The 17,427-nt window shown below is 31.9% G+C and overlaps 2 protein-coding genes across 5 annotated transcripts in view; one reads left to right on the top strand and one right to left on the bottom strand.

The window, feature by feature from the left end:
* The window catches only part of NAT1 (N-acetyltransferase 1), a 67,982-nt gene extending 66,500 nt beyond the window's left edge, over nucleotides 1–1,482 (top strand). For all 4 annotated transcript variants that reach the window (XM_067267505.1, XM_067267504.1, XM_067267507.1 and 1 more), the window contains exon 21: nucleotides 14–1,482. In XM_067267505.1, the coding sequence (XP_067123606.1) occupies nucleotides 14–82 (69 nt within the window). In that variant the 3' untranslated portion in view covers nucleotides 83–1,482. The remainder of the gene's footprint in view (nucleotides 1–13) is intronic.
* Nucleotides 1,483–1,757: 275 nt separating this feature from the next.
* LOC136972864 (tumor necrosis factor receptor superfamily member 1A-like) lies at nucleotides 1,758–10,734 on the bottom strand. Its single transcript, XM_067267508.1, has 5 exons — nucleotides 10,540–10,734; nucleotides 6,796–7,159; nucleotides 4,886–5,040; nucleotides 3,833–3,895; nucleotides 1,758–1,997 (listed from the first exon to the last, which is right to left on the bottom strand). The coding sequence occupies exons 1-4, from the start codon at nucleotides 10,585–10,587 to the stop codon at nucleotides 3,836–3,838; spliced, it is 627 nt and encodes a 208-aa protein (XP_067123609.1). The 5' UTR covers nucleotides 10,588–10,734; the 3' UTR covers nucleotides 1,758–1,997; nucleotides 3,833–3,835.
* Nucleotides 10,735–17,427: the final 6,693 nt, after the last annotated feature.

Genomic DNA, 17,427 nt, shown 5'->3' with positions numbered 1-17,427 from the left:
TTTTTTTGGATAGGTGAACCAATGGCTCACTTGGCTGGAAGAAGCAGAAGAAGAGGAAGGCTCCGACGAAGGTGATAACTGAAACAGTGAAATGGTTTATGTTGATAGTAGAAATTTTCCAAGAAGCTTATCTCCAATCGTGACCTATAGCAGGTGATTCGCTTGGGATTGGGCAGTGTTCTTATTTAAAAAAATTTCAAACTCCTGTCTGTTGTTTCTTGTTTATTCATTCTGGCTATTAAATGCCAGTACGTCGTCTGCAATACAGAAGTGTGGTGGTAATATGGAGATCTGATCAGTTTTAAAAAACTGGGCTTCCTCAGTTCTGCAAACAAAATGTGGTGGTAAAATGAATTTCTCTCCCTCTTGCTAAGATCGTAGAAAATTAAAGGATTCCACATGCAGTCGTGATTGCTGCAGATGACACCGAAACAGAAAAACAAACATGGGAAGAACTCAAGTGGCAATCAAACTAGGAGAGAAGATACTAATGCAGAAATTAATATAATATATATACATATATATATATTTTAAAAAATCCTGTTTGCCTACCACGAATTTCATACTTCATGGTAGTCCGTTCTCAAAACTTTTGTTTTTTACTCTTTTCACTACAGAACGTTTAGAGAGATTAATTTAACAATAGTGATTTCTCTCAAACAAAACAAAAAAAAAATAACAGTAATAAAAAAAACCTCGAATGAAGATGACTCTTTTTTAATTTCGAAAACAAAATCACTTTCTGCTGGCAGATTGTTACTTTTCATTAATCGGTTTGTACGTATTAATCGATTATCAATTTGTTAACTATCTAGGAACTTAGAAAATTGAAATTTGCTCGACACTCGCTGCGTCGAGACGATAAAAATTCAGTCGGCGGTCGTCTCCGTGATGAATGTGTATCTTTTTCCTTCTGTACAGTAACTGCACGTAGAACAAACACATCATAAAATCGACTTAAAAGCGAACTCGCTCCAGTACGTGTCGAAGTGGACGTCTTTGTTGCAAAAGTGATGCATGGTAAAACTATTTGCAGGGTAAAAAACAAGTTTTTTTCCTTATTATTATTATTATTATAATTTTTTTTATTTTAATTTAACTGGGCTGCATTGGTTGAGATTTGTGTACAATAGTTTGTTGAATGAAACAATAGTTGTATATATATATATCTACATTGTCTATTATATCTTATCTACAAGGGTATATATATTTATATATATATATGCACTATATCTATACAAAAATAAAATTTCAAAACCTGTGAGGATTTTGGGGAATTGTTTGATTACAAAACTAATACTGTTGGGGTATTCTTTGATTTAAGATATATTGAACATCAAGTAAAAATTTAAAAAAAAGAAAAATACAAAAAAAAGGATATTGATACTTTAATTGTTGTCCAAGATTGTTTTTATTATGTTCTCCAATAAGAAAGTAATTTTGATGTATATTATTTGGTTGTGAATAAATAATATAAAGTAATGGTTTCTATATTTGATTCATTCTGAAAACCAAACTTGATCTGTGGTCAGCCACTTTGCAACAAGGGAAATTGTCTAAAAATATTAAAATCTGTTATGTACAAAAATTCTAATCTGTTGCTTTTTGGGGTTTTTCAAGCTGAAATTTATGGAAAATCTCGAAGAAAATGCAGCTACTTTAAGAAATACAAGCCTTTGTTTAAGTCGAAGGAGAATTGTAATCGGTTGTGTAAATTTTGATGTGGTGAATGTAATGAAAAATCCAAGAAATACAGGTTTATTTACGAGAGGTATTTATTTTCGTTACAGCTATTTACAGAAATGGATAAAGTAAATGTGACTCCACACGTGTACACACACACATACATACACACGTCTTGTTTGATTATATTTTGTACTGGTGCACGGTGTTTATCCTAACACAGACTAGTCTGGTTTGGGTGACTAGAAAAGTGGAGATCTATGGTACAAAATGCTCTTTCTCGTCTCTCCCTCTCCGTGTTGCAACGCCATCATCTGTAGAAATGAAATAAGTAAAAAAAAAAAGTAAGTTAAGGATTTTGTTTCGAGATTTATAAGCTACATGCGACGATAAGCTGAGACGATCTTATCTGTCGACCTTGGAAAGCATCAGTTACCTTTAGGAAATTGATAATGGACATTAATGGACAATAAATTCAACATAAAACTTAACAAACGAGACGTGAAGACGAAAGAATGACATTGCCATGCTTCACGCCCATCCTTGTATATAATCCTTTCTAATTAAGAGGGGGGAATATCCAACGGCGCTGACGTACAATAAAATAAAAGATTAAGATTCTGTAGAATCCTGGACGCCATTTTTCACTCTAGACACATTTCAAGAGCTTAAATAACATTAGAGTATTCGTATAGTGATGTCTTTATGGAATAATAGTGTCGCATGTAAACTAGGTATTCTAATGCAAAATGAAATTGGTATGAAGCCGAACCCACCTTGGCATGCACCTTTTTGGTTACATGCCAAATGTTCTAACTAGTCAATTTCTCAAACTTAAAATAGGGATGTTGAACCCTCAACTCTTCTAAATTAATAGTCGAGCACCGTCTACAGCTACTTAGACACCTTAACAACACTCGGAGATCCCCTCACTGAAGAAACGCGCTTCTAGTGGTATCCTTGGAGCAGTTGGCAAAAGTAATGTTATACTTAATAGGTGGTTGTCTCTTTAATCCGAAAATATTCGGTAGACTAACTTACAGCTAAACAGGCTTAAAACTTTTTTATTGGTACTTCATCAAATGCATTTCTGACCAGTTTTATGAGTCCTGTCCAGTCATCACGGGAAAATAGGAATTAAAAACGAATATGAAAACAGATACCAGTAAGCAATGTATTGTTAATAAGAAGTATACGAAGAACTAAAAAGGTATAAAAAATGTATTTAGTTAAAAATGTTTTTTAAAGAATTTTTTGTAAATCTTATTATGTACGTACTCGCGTCACCCATGTTAATAAAAAACCTTTGATTTCCTGTAGCACTGATGAGGGACCAGGACTCATAAAACTGGTCCGAAATGCATTTGATGAAGAACCAATAAAAAAGTTTTAAGCCTGTTTAGCTGTAAGTTAGTCTACCGAATATTTTCGGATTAAAGAGACAACCACCTATTAAACATAAATACAGCTACTAAACAAATTTAAGTAATGTTATACGTTGATAGTCTTTCTTCCTTATCAATAATTAATAAGTTGCATCTGGAATTCAAAATGGTTGGCCGTAATCAGAAATTGAACGAGTATTTATGATAAAGATCTTATCTTTCGAGATGCACAAAAGTGGGTATTGTTCTGTCAATTTAAACAAAGATCAACACGAAGAATGTTAAGAGTTGAATCTCGACGCATGATCGGTATAATCTGCTGTTTGCTGCTGCGGTCATTCCGTGCGTCATACAAGAATTTAAACACCCAGATTCTTAACTGGCGAAACTTTGATTGTGAACCACAATTGAAGCGTATACGTGATAACTTATAGAAGAATTATGGCGTAAAAAACAAATTATGTAATTGCACTGATTAGATTTGAAGCCGGTGCAAGGGCCATATTATGTCATTTTTGTAGTTTTCCATTCTGTAATCTCCGAAAACACCCGAAGTAGCATAATTGAGTTGTTAGCTACGTAAAAGATTGCAAAGTTATGCAGCCCGTTGCATAAAAATTCCGTTGGAGGAAGAATCGAGTCACTTTGGCATTAGCGGGGACCTCTGGTGATAAAAATGCTTTGTAGCTTCGTACAATGAGTAAAGATCATTACAGCATGCTAATTGTGTTGGTATTATTTAAACAAAATTTTAAAAATCTTACCCTCTAAGATGCTTTCGGTGGATCTTCGACATTTACATTCTTGTAAGTGTAAACGGAGCCATCCTGTTGGAAGAAAGTGAACAATAAATCTCGACTAGAACATAAAAAAGAGAGAGACAGACTTAAGCTATATGTTTTACAAACAAAAATGCGCAGCTTATAATTAATCTTGTCTCGCATATTCATCACTTTGCAGCGTGTCAAAGGTCATTCACGTGATGAAGTCGCGTCCTTGAGGGCAAAACGTGTCTCTCGGAGAGACAAGGTGAAAGTCAGTAGAAAGATAAGGATAATCAATGTCAGATGAAAAATCAGTGGAGCAAAACCGGTAGTGTATTAGCCTTGAACTCGTAACTAGTCGGGGGTTCTGTGTTACCAGATCGTGGATAATCTTTGATATTTCTACCCCAAACAACAGCTGTTAATTACAGCAGTTGGCATTCGTTAATTAATCCACAATTTTCACGAATAAACGAATTTAAAAGGGTGTAAATAAATATATTAATTGGTAATTTTCAAAAAAGAAAGAAGTGAATGGAGACGTTTTGTGTAAACACGTTATCGCTCTTTATTAAGTTGTAAACGGTTTATCGCTTCGGATAATTGTTATTAATGGCCATAAAAAGTTATTAGTTTCTGCTGATCTGTACCGAGTTAATGCAGTTATGCAGAAGGGAATATTTTTAAGAATCGTTAATACGGGGCCACCATCTGGCTTCTTAAACGGCAACTTATGTGTAATAAATGGAAGAGCGAACAATTATAAGGTAATTAATTATAATTAAAGAAAGTATAGTGTTTAAAAGTTGGGATTCCTAGCTTCAAGGATGCTTTTTATGGCTTGTAAAGGAATTTAAGCATCGTCTTTGTTGCATCAATGCTTTCAACTCGGAACACCTGGCGCCTTAACATGCGTGGGAACACGAGAAAATCACTTCAAACACGTCGGAGAGGCAGATGTTTATAGAGATACGTAGGTGTTCTATGAAGGGGTCGGGTTCCCCTCCTCCTCCGCGGCCATTTTACTTGTTTGTTTACTTTCTAAATACTAACCTTCCATTTTTTCTTCCCGTACCAGCTGTATACGACGATCCCTGTGATGAGGCACGCAAGAGCGCACGCACCCACACCCACTAGCATCATTGCTAAGTACGCGTTGCTAGCGTGGGTCATTTCGTTTTCTGTATTATCAACGTGTTGCAGTCGACCTAAAAAGATAGAAAAATTTAAATTTCGTTAGATAAAGATGTCGATAAGAGGTTTCTACAGAACTAGGTCAAGACTACGCTCGCTAAATAACTAGCTGCTCAATTATAATGATAGGCGCATCGACCGAACTCTGTTTCATCCCATTAACATATATATATTTAGCCCCCCCGAATGTTTTTTTAATTGTCTAAATGATAAAAGATAAGAAGTTTGTGTTGAACTTTATACGCATGGAGATAGGAAAGAAATTCCTTTCTTTCAGGCATTGTTTGTTGCATTTCGGGCTGCGGATAATCAGTAGAAGGCATATTTAAGTAAATAAAAATAGTCTATATTAGCAAATACTCGCAGATAAATAATCTATAAATAATCCTGAAGGACACAGTTTAGTCTGGATAGCTTCATAACACTTACGTTAAGTCCTTCGAGATTACAGGATATAATACAGATACTGTACTATGTAATTTTGTAGGATAACGTAGATCCTGTGCCAGCTTGCAACCTATAATATAAACCACGTGTTCTTGCAGGATATAATACAGGCTCTATGCAGTCTTTTAGTCTGCAAGACTGGAAAATCGTGGAAGACCAAGCTACAAGTCTTGCAAAATATAATTTACACCCCAATCTTTCGGGATAATCTTATACATTCTTTCAGATCTCTATTTAATGTTGCGGGATACGATATAGAACCCAAGCTTAGGGTCTTTATTGTATCCTGCAACGTTGAATTGCACAGCGTGTACCTCTATTTAATCTTGAAAGACCCGCAAATCATAGGTTTCTGCAGGAAAAAAAGGACGTATGTTTGCGTGTCCTTGCAAGATAATACTGTTATCAATTTAGGGCACCATTCCCTATTATTAATATTAAAATTAGGAAACGCTTGCAGATCCCTTAATAAACAGGTGAAATGGATATGGAATTACACTGCCAGCTGGTAAATTTGAAGAATAATTATTGTTTTAATGGTAGCAAGTTCGTTTTTACTATTTAAATTTCGTCATTGCTGGTCCTATTCCCCGAAGTGACATAAAAATAACAACTCTCATTAGTTTGATATGGAAGAGAGAAGTTTTTTTTGGAGTAATTATCTTTGTCTTAAACACTGTACGATGTTAGAACTGTTAAATGGATAATTTAAAATAAAATAAAATAAAAAATTATTTTATTGCCGAACTTCCTTTAAAAGAGGAAACAATTTTTTAATCTTCATTGTTAATAATTTTCTTATTATATTGGGTATATAAAATCTAATAATAATTGCTATTGTTTTTATAGCCTATTAAATAATACTTTTTAAAAAGAGACGTCATATTAAACACATTAAGGAGAAAAAAAATACAGTTTTAATGTTATATTATGTCCTGTGTGGCAGGATATAATACAGGTCCTAAACGATTTCGAGGGGCCCTAGTAATCTTGCGGGATGCATTAAGGGCCCTAGCTCTTGCAAGAAATGATATAAACTTTAGTAGCTTTCGTGACACAACACGGGGCCTAATTAATCATGCAAGACAGAATAAATGCCTTAATTAATGTCGAGGGGGCATTCATCTTCCTGGACAATACACCAATCTTGCCGTGTCTTAAGAGGCATAATATAAATCTTAGGCAAGATCCAAGCCCTGCGAATTATACACTGCAATAGGATCTACAGGGCACGCAGTTCTCTAGGGCAGAGTCACAATTAGCAATTAGTCGCGAACAGCAGAGGAAATAATGGCGTAAAGCAAAGTATACTTTCTACTCACCGATTTGCCTGGTTGAGGGGATGGTCCGTCGAGACAAACTGGGTTGGATTTCGGTTTCGTTTTCATTAAATTTGGCACATCTAATAAAATAGTTCCAGTTCTTCGGCCCCTTAAATGTGTGACAAGAATCACAAATAGTGTCCCTCTTAGAGTTACATTCGTGGGCTTTGTATAATCCCATACCACATTCTGAACACGGATAACATTTATATTTATAGGAGTGATGTGGTAAGTAGGTATGAGGTTCGCATGGTACACATTCGGTATCCTGTCCATGGCTACATCGCTTAATCAGCCTATATCCAGGTGGGCATCTCGAACAATCGGCTTCTGTGTGATGTCTGTGTTGATTCCCATACGATCCCTGTTGCAAAAAACAACAAAATTTACATATTCTTTGATATAATTCGGCGTGTTTTTGATGGATTCGTAATTTAAAACAACTTTAATGGGCCCAAATTGCCTATATTGAGCAATTCCACGCGATTACTCTTGTGTAACAAAATCCAACCCCCCAAAACTTTAAATTTTATTTTACCGTTGCTTCCGCGATCATCGTCAATGCGTTTATTAATGAAAAATGGCTTTAGTAGTAACGTTATCTTTTAATATATCGGAAAAAATTTGGATACAATTAAACGGGAACCTAATTAATCCTTAAACCTGCAAATAAAAAGACCCCCATTTAATTCTTTATGCAGTCGAACCTCTGAACAACGGCCACTAACGAGAACATGGACAAAAATGCATACAAAATATAACCCCCAAACAACAGCCTTTTTTAAGAGAAAAGTTCCTGTTTTCAGCCTGTTTTGGCCGCTGTTTAGTGGTGGTCTTTATTGGAGGTTCTATTATTTATATAAAAAAGAAATACAGAATAATTCATCCTTCTGAAATACTTTTTATTGATTCAATCCCGACCATCCTCAACAGTTGGGCTCATGATGGCGAAAGTTTAAACTTCACTTTCTGTAGATCTAAAACCTGTTCGTAAACAAATTAATTTTTTACAAAAAAAAGAAAAAAAAACTAACAAGACTTAATTTACGATTGTTTGGATTCTTAATGCGAATATTTGTATTGTTAATCCCGTTAATCTATTGATTTTACTTACTTTAAGAGCTTTGGATCTTAAGCTTTCAATGGGTACTTAGATGACATAATACTTCAATTATACGTGAATGTATCAAGCGAGTAATTATTGTTTTAATGTTTTAATATTGAATCATTAAGGTTTCATCCCTGGCATTTCTTCAAACAGCAATCTGATACTTCATAGTGTTGAGATCCACGAGATGCCACGGATTAAAAACTTACTTATCTCAAATATTTAGGGTTTTACATAAAAACGAAATAGTAATATAGTTTTTAATTGGTCGATTGTACTCTTACAATCGACTAATAAAATCAGCTGTACAATTTAATTGTCAAATCTGAGTAACTAAGAACTACATCTATACGCAGTGGCTAAATTACTTTATGACAGATAAATGAGCTCTTGATAATCACTACAAAGATCATCTCGGACCAAAAAATAAAAAAAAAGAAAGACTCTTAACAGAAAAGATGAAGATAGCATCGAATCTTTCCAAAAATAGCTGGGAGGGATTATTGCCGACCACCTGTCGATAGTACAGGAAGCGGAAAACATTTGATGTTCATCTGTATTTTTAAATAAAAATTAAAAAGAATTTCTATCACGCGACGTCAGATAGGCCCCGAATGACAAATATTCAATGAATAAAATTTACATAAAATATCGTAATTACCCGAAGATAATTTGCGATTTTCAGGAAAATTTATGAAGTCAATCAATGCTCTTTTAAACACGATATTCCCTAGTTACTCGAAACTCGTTAAACCGGGGTAAAATGTCGATATTTCAATGCAACGAACAATCTGAATGATGCATAAGAGGTAAAACGCGAGTAATATTTCTTAAAAGAACACTATTTAATTAATTATTTTCGATACTAGATTACGATTTTCGTTTCCAAGAAATCGCGAGCGTCGAATCCTTACTCTTCCAATTAGAAAACCGAGTTTAATCCACGTAAGCTTTCACTTTCTATGGCTTCAGTTCACTTTCGCTAGTCATTGACACACTAGCAATGACACGTTTGGCATAAACAATGAAGGACCTTCATAAATTAAGATCGTCCGGAGAGATGCCGTAGATAAAAGCTTAAACAAACCGATATTTGTAGAGTGGTAAATACAAATCGAGAGCCCTGCAATCTCCATTGAAACGAACAAAGAAAATTATTTAAGTTCGTGTTAAAGATCTTTTTTTTTTCCTTTTTTTATTATGTCCAATACGTGATCGAAACACCAATGACCAAGTGGAAGGTTTTGGAAGAGGCCAACAGGGGACAAATGGGGAGCAATATAGATAGGACAGTCATGTATCAGCCGGAAATGGGGCGATTGTCACGCTACTTAATTGCCGCGTCAGTCAGTTAGATGGTTATCGATGCAATCACAACAACAATTAGATTGCATCTTTGATGTAACGCTTACCTACTGAAACAGTTCCCATGATAACTCAAAAAATGGCGCCACTTCATTTCCATATTTAACTACTTCACGCACATTCATTATCGTATTCAAGGTGCCAGCGGAATTACAATTATGGAGCCTGCAAAGGCGTTGACCCTGTGACACAATGGCCATCGTTTGGTACTATCTGAAGGGACACTCTTAAAACTCGTAAAATTAATCGCAATTTAAATTCTAATGAGCGGGTATAACTTTTATGCTTTCATATAAACTTAATTAACAATTTGGGAGGATCTAAAGGAAGAAGAATCGGCGATAAGCAGAGTTCCTCTAATATATATTTTTTTTTAAGTTACAAGAAAGAAGCGATCCATTGCGATTAAGCCAGCGATCTCCTTCGAGTAAATCAATTATTAATTTCCCAGAAATGTTCACAAATATTTTTATTTATAACAATTTCTTAGAGTAAACTTAATTAAATCTAATTATATTTTTAATCCGAAGATTACTTTCATTTCCGTCTAATTGCAGAGATTCTTTAGCTGTAAGGTAAATTTTTTCTTCCATTTATTTTTTTATTATTTTTTTTTTTTATTTTACATTAATGGGAACCTTTGAATGTTTTACATATGGTCATGGCTATAGGGTAATTATTAATGATAAAGAAAAGTATATACAGGGGGTCAACCACGCCCTAATCCACAATAATCTTTTCAATAACGAGCACAGAAAAAAGAAATTTAATCTCTAAAAACAATTTGGTATCAATATAATCTGTACAGAGAAAGTCTTATCAATGGTGAGGCAAAGTCTAAATTTTAGAACATTGATCTTTCTTTTTTTTTCGCGCAGTTTTATGAGATAGTTGCAGATTTTTATGCCGAAATTTCATCTTTTACTTCAATTTTTTTAAATTAAAAATTAATAACATATGCAACCATTGAACGAATGCATTTACTCAATCTCTCCACTATAAATTACAGAAATTTATAATTATAATTGCAATTTTTCTGATTTTTTTTAAATAAAAAATAGAGCGTCGCAGCATCAATTGAAACGCGCCGTAAAATTCAAAATTTCCGCACGCATCTAAAAAAAAAAACAGAAAATAATTAAATTGGTGTGCATAATTTAATTTTTTTTTAATGGAGCATAATAATAAATTAATAGTTTAAAGTGTTTATATATATATAAGTGTGTATTTGTGCGCTCATAATTAAGTTTGCAACAAAATCAATAACTCACCTGGAACAATGTGAAGATAATGAAAATCACTTGTAATTTATCTTTCATAATTCATGGGAAAAAATATTCAACACGCTCGAAAATACAATCCAAAAATATGAAATTTTCTTTTTTTTCCTTCCTCTGTTTATATGTTTCGCCGGGAAACATTCGTAAACGTGTTTTGTGTGTTCGGTGGACGTGCCGATAATGTATATCTTGTGCCGACTTTGACGAGATTTTAAACACTAGGGGTCGCTAGCGAAGAAAGTGGCGCACTCTGGTATCTACAGCAAAATCTTTTTTTTTTTTTTTTTTTTTCCGTGTACGCGGCGCCCAAATATTGTAGCGCTCTCCGTACAGTTACGAGTATTATTTATGGAAAGCAAATAGACCACGAAGCGCTACGGGGTTAACAAACAAGGGAGGAATGGAGAGAAAGTTGTTTACGTTCGAAATGCCGCTGACCTTCAACCCTGAATTGTTGAAACAGCCTCGCAGTTTTGTCCCTAAGAATTATTATAGATTTGCCATCTGTTGCGGGGGGGTTTGGCCCATTGAAAAACTGGTAAACTGTATACTGATTGCAGATGGGCACTAGAGCGGCCAGTTTTTATGAGAAAACGGTTTTAAATTAATTAAATAAGCCAGTAAAACTGGAGTCGAGCGGCTCTCTCTCTCTCTCTCTCTCTCTCTCTCTTTTTAACTTTGAATAATGTTAAATTATACCGTTACAATTTAAATTATGAGGAAATTAATAAAGGAATTTCCAATTTAACATTTTAATCCGATAATTTTACTTTTTTATAAAGATTTATATTTAAAAAAAGTGTGCGATTCGGACGAGAAACAAAAGCGCTTCTAAACCTTCTTCGCTATTACAGGAATGGAGGATCTCGTGGGGTTCGCGACCTACCAGTTGGGGATACGAGAATAGAAACATCGTTACTTTTGTTAATGGGACTAGACTATTTAACCCATAGGCGCCAGGTTGACTACTCTGTTCGATTCTCGTTACTAGGATCTTTAAATATTTGAATCCCGATAAATTTCTATTAAGTTTAATGCAGCAGGTTGTCACAATTTTCACGTACACACAAAGCTTAGTGACCCTAATATTTTCGAAATCCGGCGAGGCCTTAGTCATATCCACCATTCGGCATTAATTATGGAAGAATATATTAATTGATCACGCAAAATGGAAGCCAATGTTTCACGTTTTTTTCGGGGAAAATCTGATCGAAATGACCCTACTTCTAAGCGGAAATTAGCTAGAGATAGAATTTCTGGTCTCATTTCCTCCTAAAATCGTAGGAAATTGTAGCTATTTCCTTACCAAACTATAATTTATTTAATTTTTTTTATCAGTTTGGGGTAAAAGGAGACAAAGTATTATATATATATTTTTTTTCTACGTTCGATTAAAATTAGACTTTGGATAGTTTTAAAATAAGTAGAGACCTCTTGAAGAGGGATGCAAGGCCAACGAACTGATAAGAATAGTTCAATGTCCCGCGATTGTTTGAACAATTCTGCAAATATCTCTTGGTGATTTTTCAATTTTTAATCAAAGAATCAAAATAGAAATTATTAAAAAATATATAAATATATATATATTATTTTCGGTTTTTCTATGCTACTAGAGAAGCTATTAAACCAGTCTACTGATTGTTGCCTGAAGGATGATGACAAAAAAAAAAAAAAGAAAAGAAAGAAAGAAAAACTTGGATATCACGCGACTCGTCTAGATGATAACGTGACATAGTTGCGTGAGCCAATTCGCCTGACCAATGGTCAAAAGAGTTTGAGACAGATGACACCTTCAGGCGTCAAAATGGTCTAAGAAGATTTGAATGAAACGATCACGCAATTCGATTCCTTTCATCGATTGATCCTCGTTTCAAATCTTAAATTGAAAAAAAAGAAACAAAAATCGACTTTTTGTAAATTAAATTTCGAATGCTCAAAATTTAAGAATTAAATTTGATTTTTTTTGGGGGGGGAATATAATGTGTTCTTTCTGAAATATTACGCCGTTTCGCTCCACAAATTACCATTATTTTGATTTTATTGACACGAAATTACGAGTTAACATGCAAATAAATTATTTTAATTTATTTTTCCTAGATTTTTCTAGACATTTAGATGTTTTTTTCTAATTAATACTCAGGCTATTTTTGCCTACAAATTGCCTTGAAGCGTCTACTCACGTCAGCGAAACTCACCCTTGTCACTTAAATAATTTAAAAATCTTTTTTAATTTCCACTTATATATTTATTTTATCAATTTCTTTATATTATAACCTATAATTTTCTACCGCAATTTTATAATTTAATTCTTTTTTATCTAATTAAGCGACGGAACCCGATTAAACGATACAAAACGTGTTTTAGATCCGACTAATTGAATTGTATATTAAAATATAGGCGCAATTAGCAATTTCGAATAATTTTTTAAAGATAAAACTACCTAAAACAAGCGCCATTTTCTTAATTTATATAGAAAATGATCGGGAAATTTCTATTTAAAAAATATTAAAAAAACAGGCAAAATCACATTAGCGTTACGTAAAAGCGATGAATATTTTTAAATATCTAATGAAGTATTTAATAATATAAAAATAAGAATAAAAATTTCATAAAATTGTGTTTATCTTCTTTAAAAAAATCGAAAATAAAAATTCCGAAAAATAATTATAAAGTTGCAAAACTAAAATGATATTGTTTCATTCCAAGAATACGATTTTAAGAATGATAAAGATAATTTCTAGTTGAGTGGTTCTGTGGAACTCAACCATTTACGTCGTTTATTATTATAAAAATAGAAATACAGATATTTTCCATTCTATCGATTTGTAAGCACGATAACTAACGTAAATAAATAAAAATTTCTTTTATTTTTTTTAAATGAAAAATAAATTTAATTAATTCAATTATTATTTATTCCATTTAAAAGTTAAAATTATTATTTTTTCATAATTAAAAAAAATCGTTATAATCATATGACACAAAATGGCGTCCATTAGTTTTTAATTAGAACAATATAATATAATGAATTAACTGAAGTTATATTTTTAATTTTTATCCCCGTGTTTTTAATATCGCGTTTGTTATATTAAAACCGTTTAAAATATTTAATTGCAGCTTTTATTGATTATTAAATATTTTTAAAAAATAAATTTTTCATTTAAAATCCGGCAACACTTTTGCATTGTCCAAACCAGACGATAATTTCCCCTTTCTTAATCTTCAGAATAAAACTGTATTATTGTGGTAATAGGTAAAGGATTGATTATAAATAATATTCGTAATTTTAAATTTAAAAATTTGTGTTTTTAGAAACGTTTTATAGCGTCACGCGAACATAAACAAGCAAGCCGATAACACACGCAAAAAACAGAAAAAAAATATATAGGTGGCTTCCCAGAATTACAAACGGTTCGGCCATAATCGAATCTGATTGGCCGAGATCATTCAAAAAATAAAAAACGTTATTTGAATTCAAACGTAGTAGCCAATCGCGTTTCTAGAAAGTGTAAAATCAAACAGAAAACGTTTTAAAATAATTTATCCAAATTATATTAATTAACGGATATTACTTAAAAAGATGAAAAAGTTATTTAAAAATTTAATTAATTTTTTTAAATGAAAAGAGAGAGTATCCGACATTTCGTGTCTTAATATATTTCGTTGTTATGTACTGTACCTGTTTCTATGCGTTTATTATTATTTAGTATTGATATATTACTACATTACTGTAATATTTGGCAAAATTATTACGTTAGTTTTCTTATTTCTTAATCCAATCACACCTGATGATATAACACTGCGTACAGTACATTACAGTAAACCGCCACTAAACTAGTTTTTTGTGTTATTAAGGTGTTAGTTTGTGAGATTGTAAAATCGCTTTTGCACTATTAATTATGGAATTTTGAAAATTATTTACAAAAATGTTCTGTTTTACAAATTAATAAAGCAATAGGACGTAACTATTGTTAAGCGAGACGTCATAAATCGAACCATTCTATTGAATAGTTGCTCAGTGTCAAACTGACATTACATATTATCATATAAATATGGCCAATATATATATATGATAGTATGTAATGATATATAAGTCGTCAGGGCTGGATTTAGGCTTGTTATGTCCCTAAGCTATAACATATAAAAAGCCCTTTAATGATACGTGTAAAAATGTGAGGCCCTAAACTAGGCGCTAAGCCCTAAGCTGCAGCTTGTTTGCTGAATCAGGCCTTACAAATCGTAATAGTATAGAATGTAAAACTACTAGTCTTTATCTATATCCAAGGCATAGTTGTAATTACGGCCCTAACACTCGAAACCATATCTGTATTTTTAATCACGCATTCCATTTATAATCCATAATTTAAATTAAATATGAATTAGGTTAAATAAACATGATTTCTTATGAACTATTTTCTTATCTTTCTCATTTAAATACTTTAAAAATGTTGTTTTAACGCGAAGAGGCTAAGTTTTTTCATCAAATTTTTTACAAACTATCGATAAAATGAAACTAGTTTAATTTATCAGTAGGGTCCATTTTATTGTATGATTAGATATATAAACTATAATTATATAGTAAGAAGAAAATTGGAAATGTTTCGATAATTTTACATCAATAAACCTATCAAAGTTCACAAAAATGGCCTATATTTAGTTGGGAATCGACTTAAATGTAAACTAGAATTATTAAGAATGGTGTCTTCTGCAAGGTTCCGAATTTAGTGAGTCCATCTTGAGAAAATTGTACAGTAAAACGCCTAATTTTAAAATTCTGAAGCCGTCTAAATCATTCTTAAATTTCCTTAAGACGAATTGACGTTCTAGCAAACAGTGGGTATCTCAGAGCACTGCTTCAACAATGACGCCGAAGAATTTGTAGTTTGTCACTTGAATCTTTTAGCAGCGCTTCAACAAGATGCGTGAGGCCATGTTTTAAAATGAGAATATCCATTAAGCGATTACGTGGAATGTTTAAAAGGTAAATAAAAGTATAATCGAAGAGTAAGTAGGGATGATCATAGTCATTATAAACTTATGTAGCAAACAAGTCATGAAAATTTAGCCTTTCAGGAGCACACCTGCGTACTCCTAAAGAGTAAATTACACTGTTTAGGTGTGGTCAAATTTATTGGTCTCCATTCGATGACTACAACCAAAACCATAGGAAAAAAAAATCTGGTATAAAATCAGAAAAGCGTATCCTTTTTCCTTTTGGATCCCCTAACCTCAACCTGTCACAGAAATGATTTATTCATCTTCAAGCAAGTATTCAGCATCATCGTTGTTGCTTAACTGATTAACGTGGCAGGAAATTATTGTTATCGCTAAATTAAATATAATTAGATGACTCTGACCACTTTTTATGCCAAGCAAATTATCATATTGATAAGGAGTAATTAATCAGATTTAGACTACATAAGAACCATAAGAAGATTATGAATTACAGAAGATAGAAGCTGCATGAGAAAAAGGCTATCATTTCGCAAGGTGAATCTATTATCTTTAATTGTAATTAATATTCCTTAACTGGAGCCAATCTATCCGAGTAATCTTGTTGTATTTTTTTATTTTTTATTTTTTAATCCCCTTCTAATGAATTATTAAATACATTAAATTCAGCTATTTAATTCTATTGTAGGCGAGGATTGTTTAAGCAATTATACAAATTAAAAAATATTAATCATTATATATATATAATAGATTTAAAATTTGTTAACTAGTTTTCAAACATTGTTTTTCAATAAATTATTAAAATTATAAATATTTTAGTTTGTTTACTAACCGACAGATGGAAACACTTGAAAATCTTCATCAAATTTGGGATATATTTTACATTTTTTTTAAAAAAAAAACATTATTATTATTTAAATATTAAATTTAAATTTTATTTTTCTTTAAATATATTAAAATTATTTATTTAAAAAATTATAATTTTTTAAAAATTTTTAAATAAATATTTTATAAAATAATAATTATAGTTTTCACTGAAATAATATTTAATTATTTTTTATCTATTTAATTTTTTTATTTGCTTAATTAATTATTAAAAAAATTAATAAATATTCTGATTATAAGAAAAATTAATAATATATTGCATTTTAATTAATAATTCTATTTCTGCTCATCAGATGTCGCTACAGGCGGGAATGAGAAATAAAATTGGAAAATTGTATATTTTATGGTAACTAAAATAAAACGCTTGCTTCGTTTAAGAAATTTTACGTCATTTTGACGTCATTTTTAAAACTCGTTCATTGTAAAACTAGATACATGACGTCAAATTTACGTTAAAGTTTACACACACTACGCGAAATAAACATGGCGAAAGTAATATTTAATTTATTAATTTAAAAATCGTTTATAACATATCTTCCGCTTCATTACTCAAAAAAATTTACTGGATTATTAGCCATAAATACAAGTTATTTATGGCTTAAGGATCTACAGCGCCCCCTCAAGAAAGCGATATTTCAAAAAAAATAAAAAAAAAGTTAAAATTAATATGAAAAATTAGAAAGAAAAAAAAATGTAGCATGTTTTTCTACAAAATAAGAGAAGATTAATACTCAGAACCGGCTTAGAATTTTACTGAATTAAAAATACTTTTATGAAAGCGAAATGGGACATTTAATACTATAATGGGAGATGATTTATTTTTTTTTCCAGAAATTGACTTTAGTAAACGTTTGAAAGTTTCTATTCATTTTTCCTCTCTTCCTCTCCCTCCTCTCTTCGGATCAATTTGTAAATTATTCCTCAATTATTGATCGTCTCAATGTTCTTTGGTACGAAGGCAAAAATTATTGAATAAAGTTAAAATCTATACGGGCTATAACACTTAAACAATTGATGTTATAACGAAGCAGAAAGGTAAATAAA

Source organism: Centruroides vittatus, unplaced genomic scaffold, assembly GCF_030686945.1.
Source record: "Centruroides vittatus isolate TY-2023 unplaced genomic scaffold, ASM3068694v2 contig_3050, whole genome shotgun sequence".
Lineage (NCBI taxonomy): Eukaryota > Metazoa > Arthropoda > Arachnida > Scorpiones > Buthidae > Centruroides > Centruroides vittatus.
The sequence above is the reverse complement of the archived record's forward strand: the minus strand, read 5'-3'. Positions and strand labels throughout refer to the sequence as shown.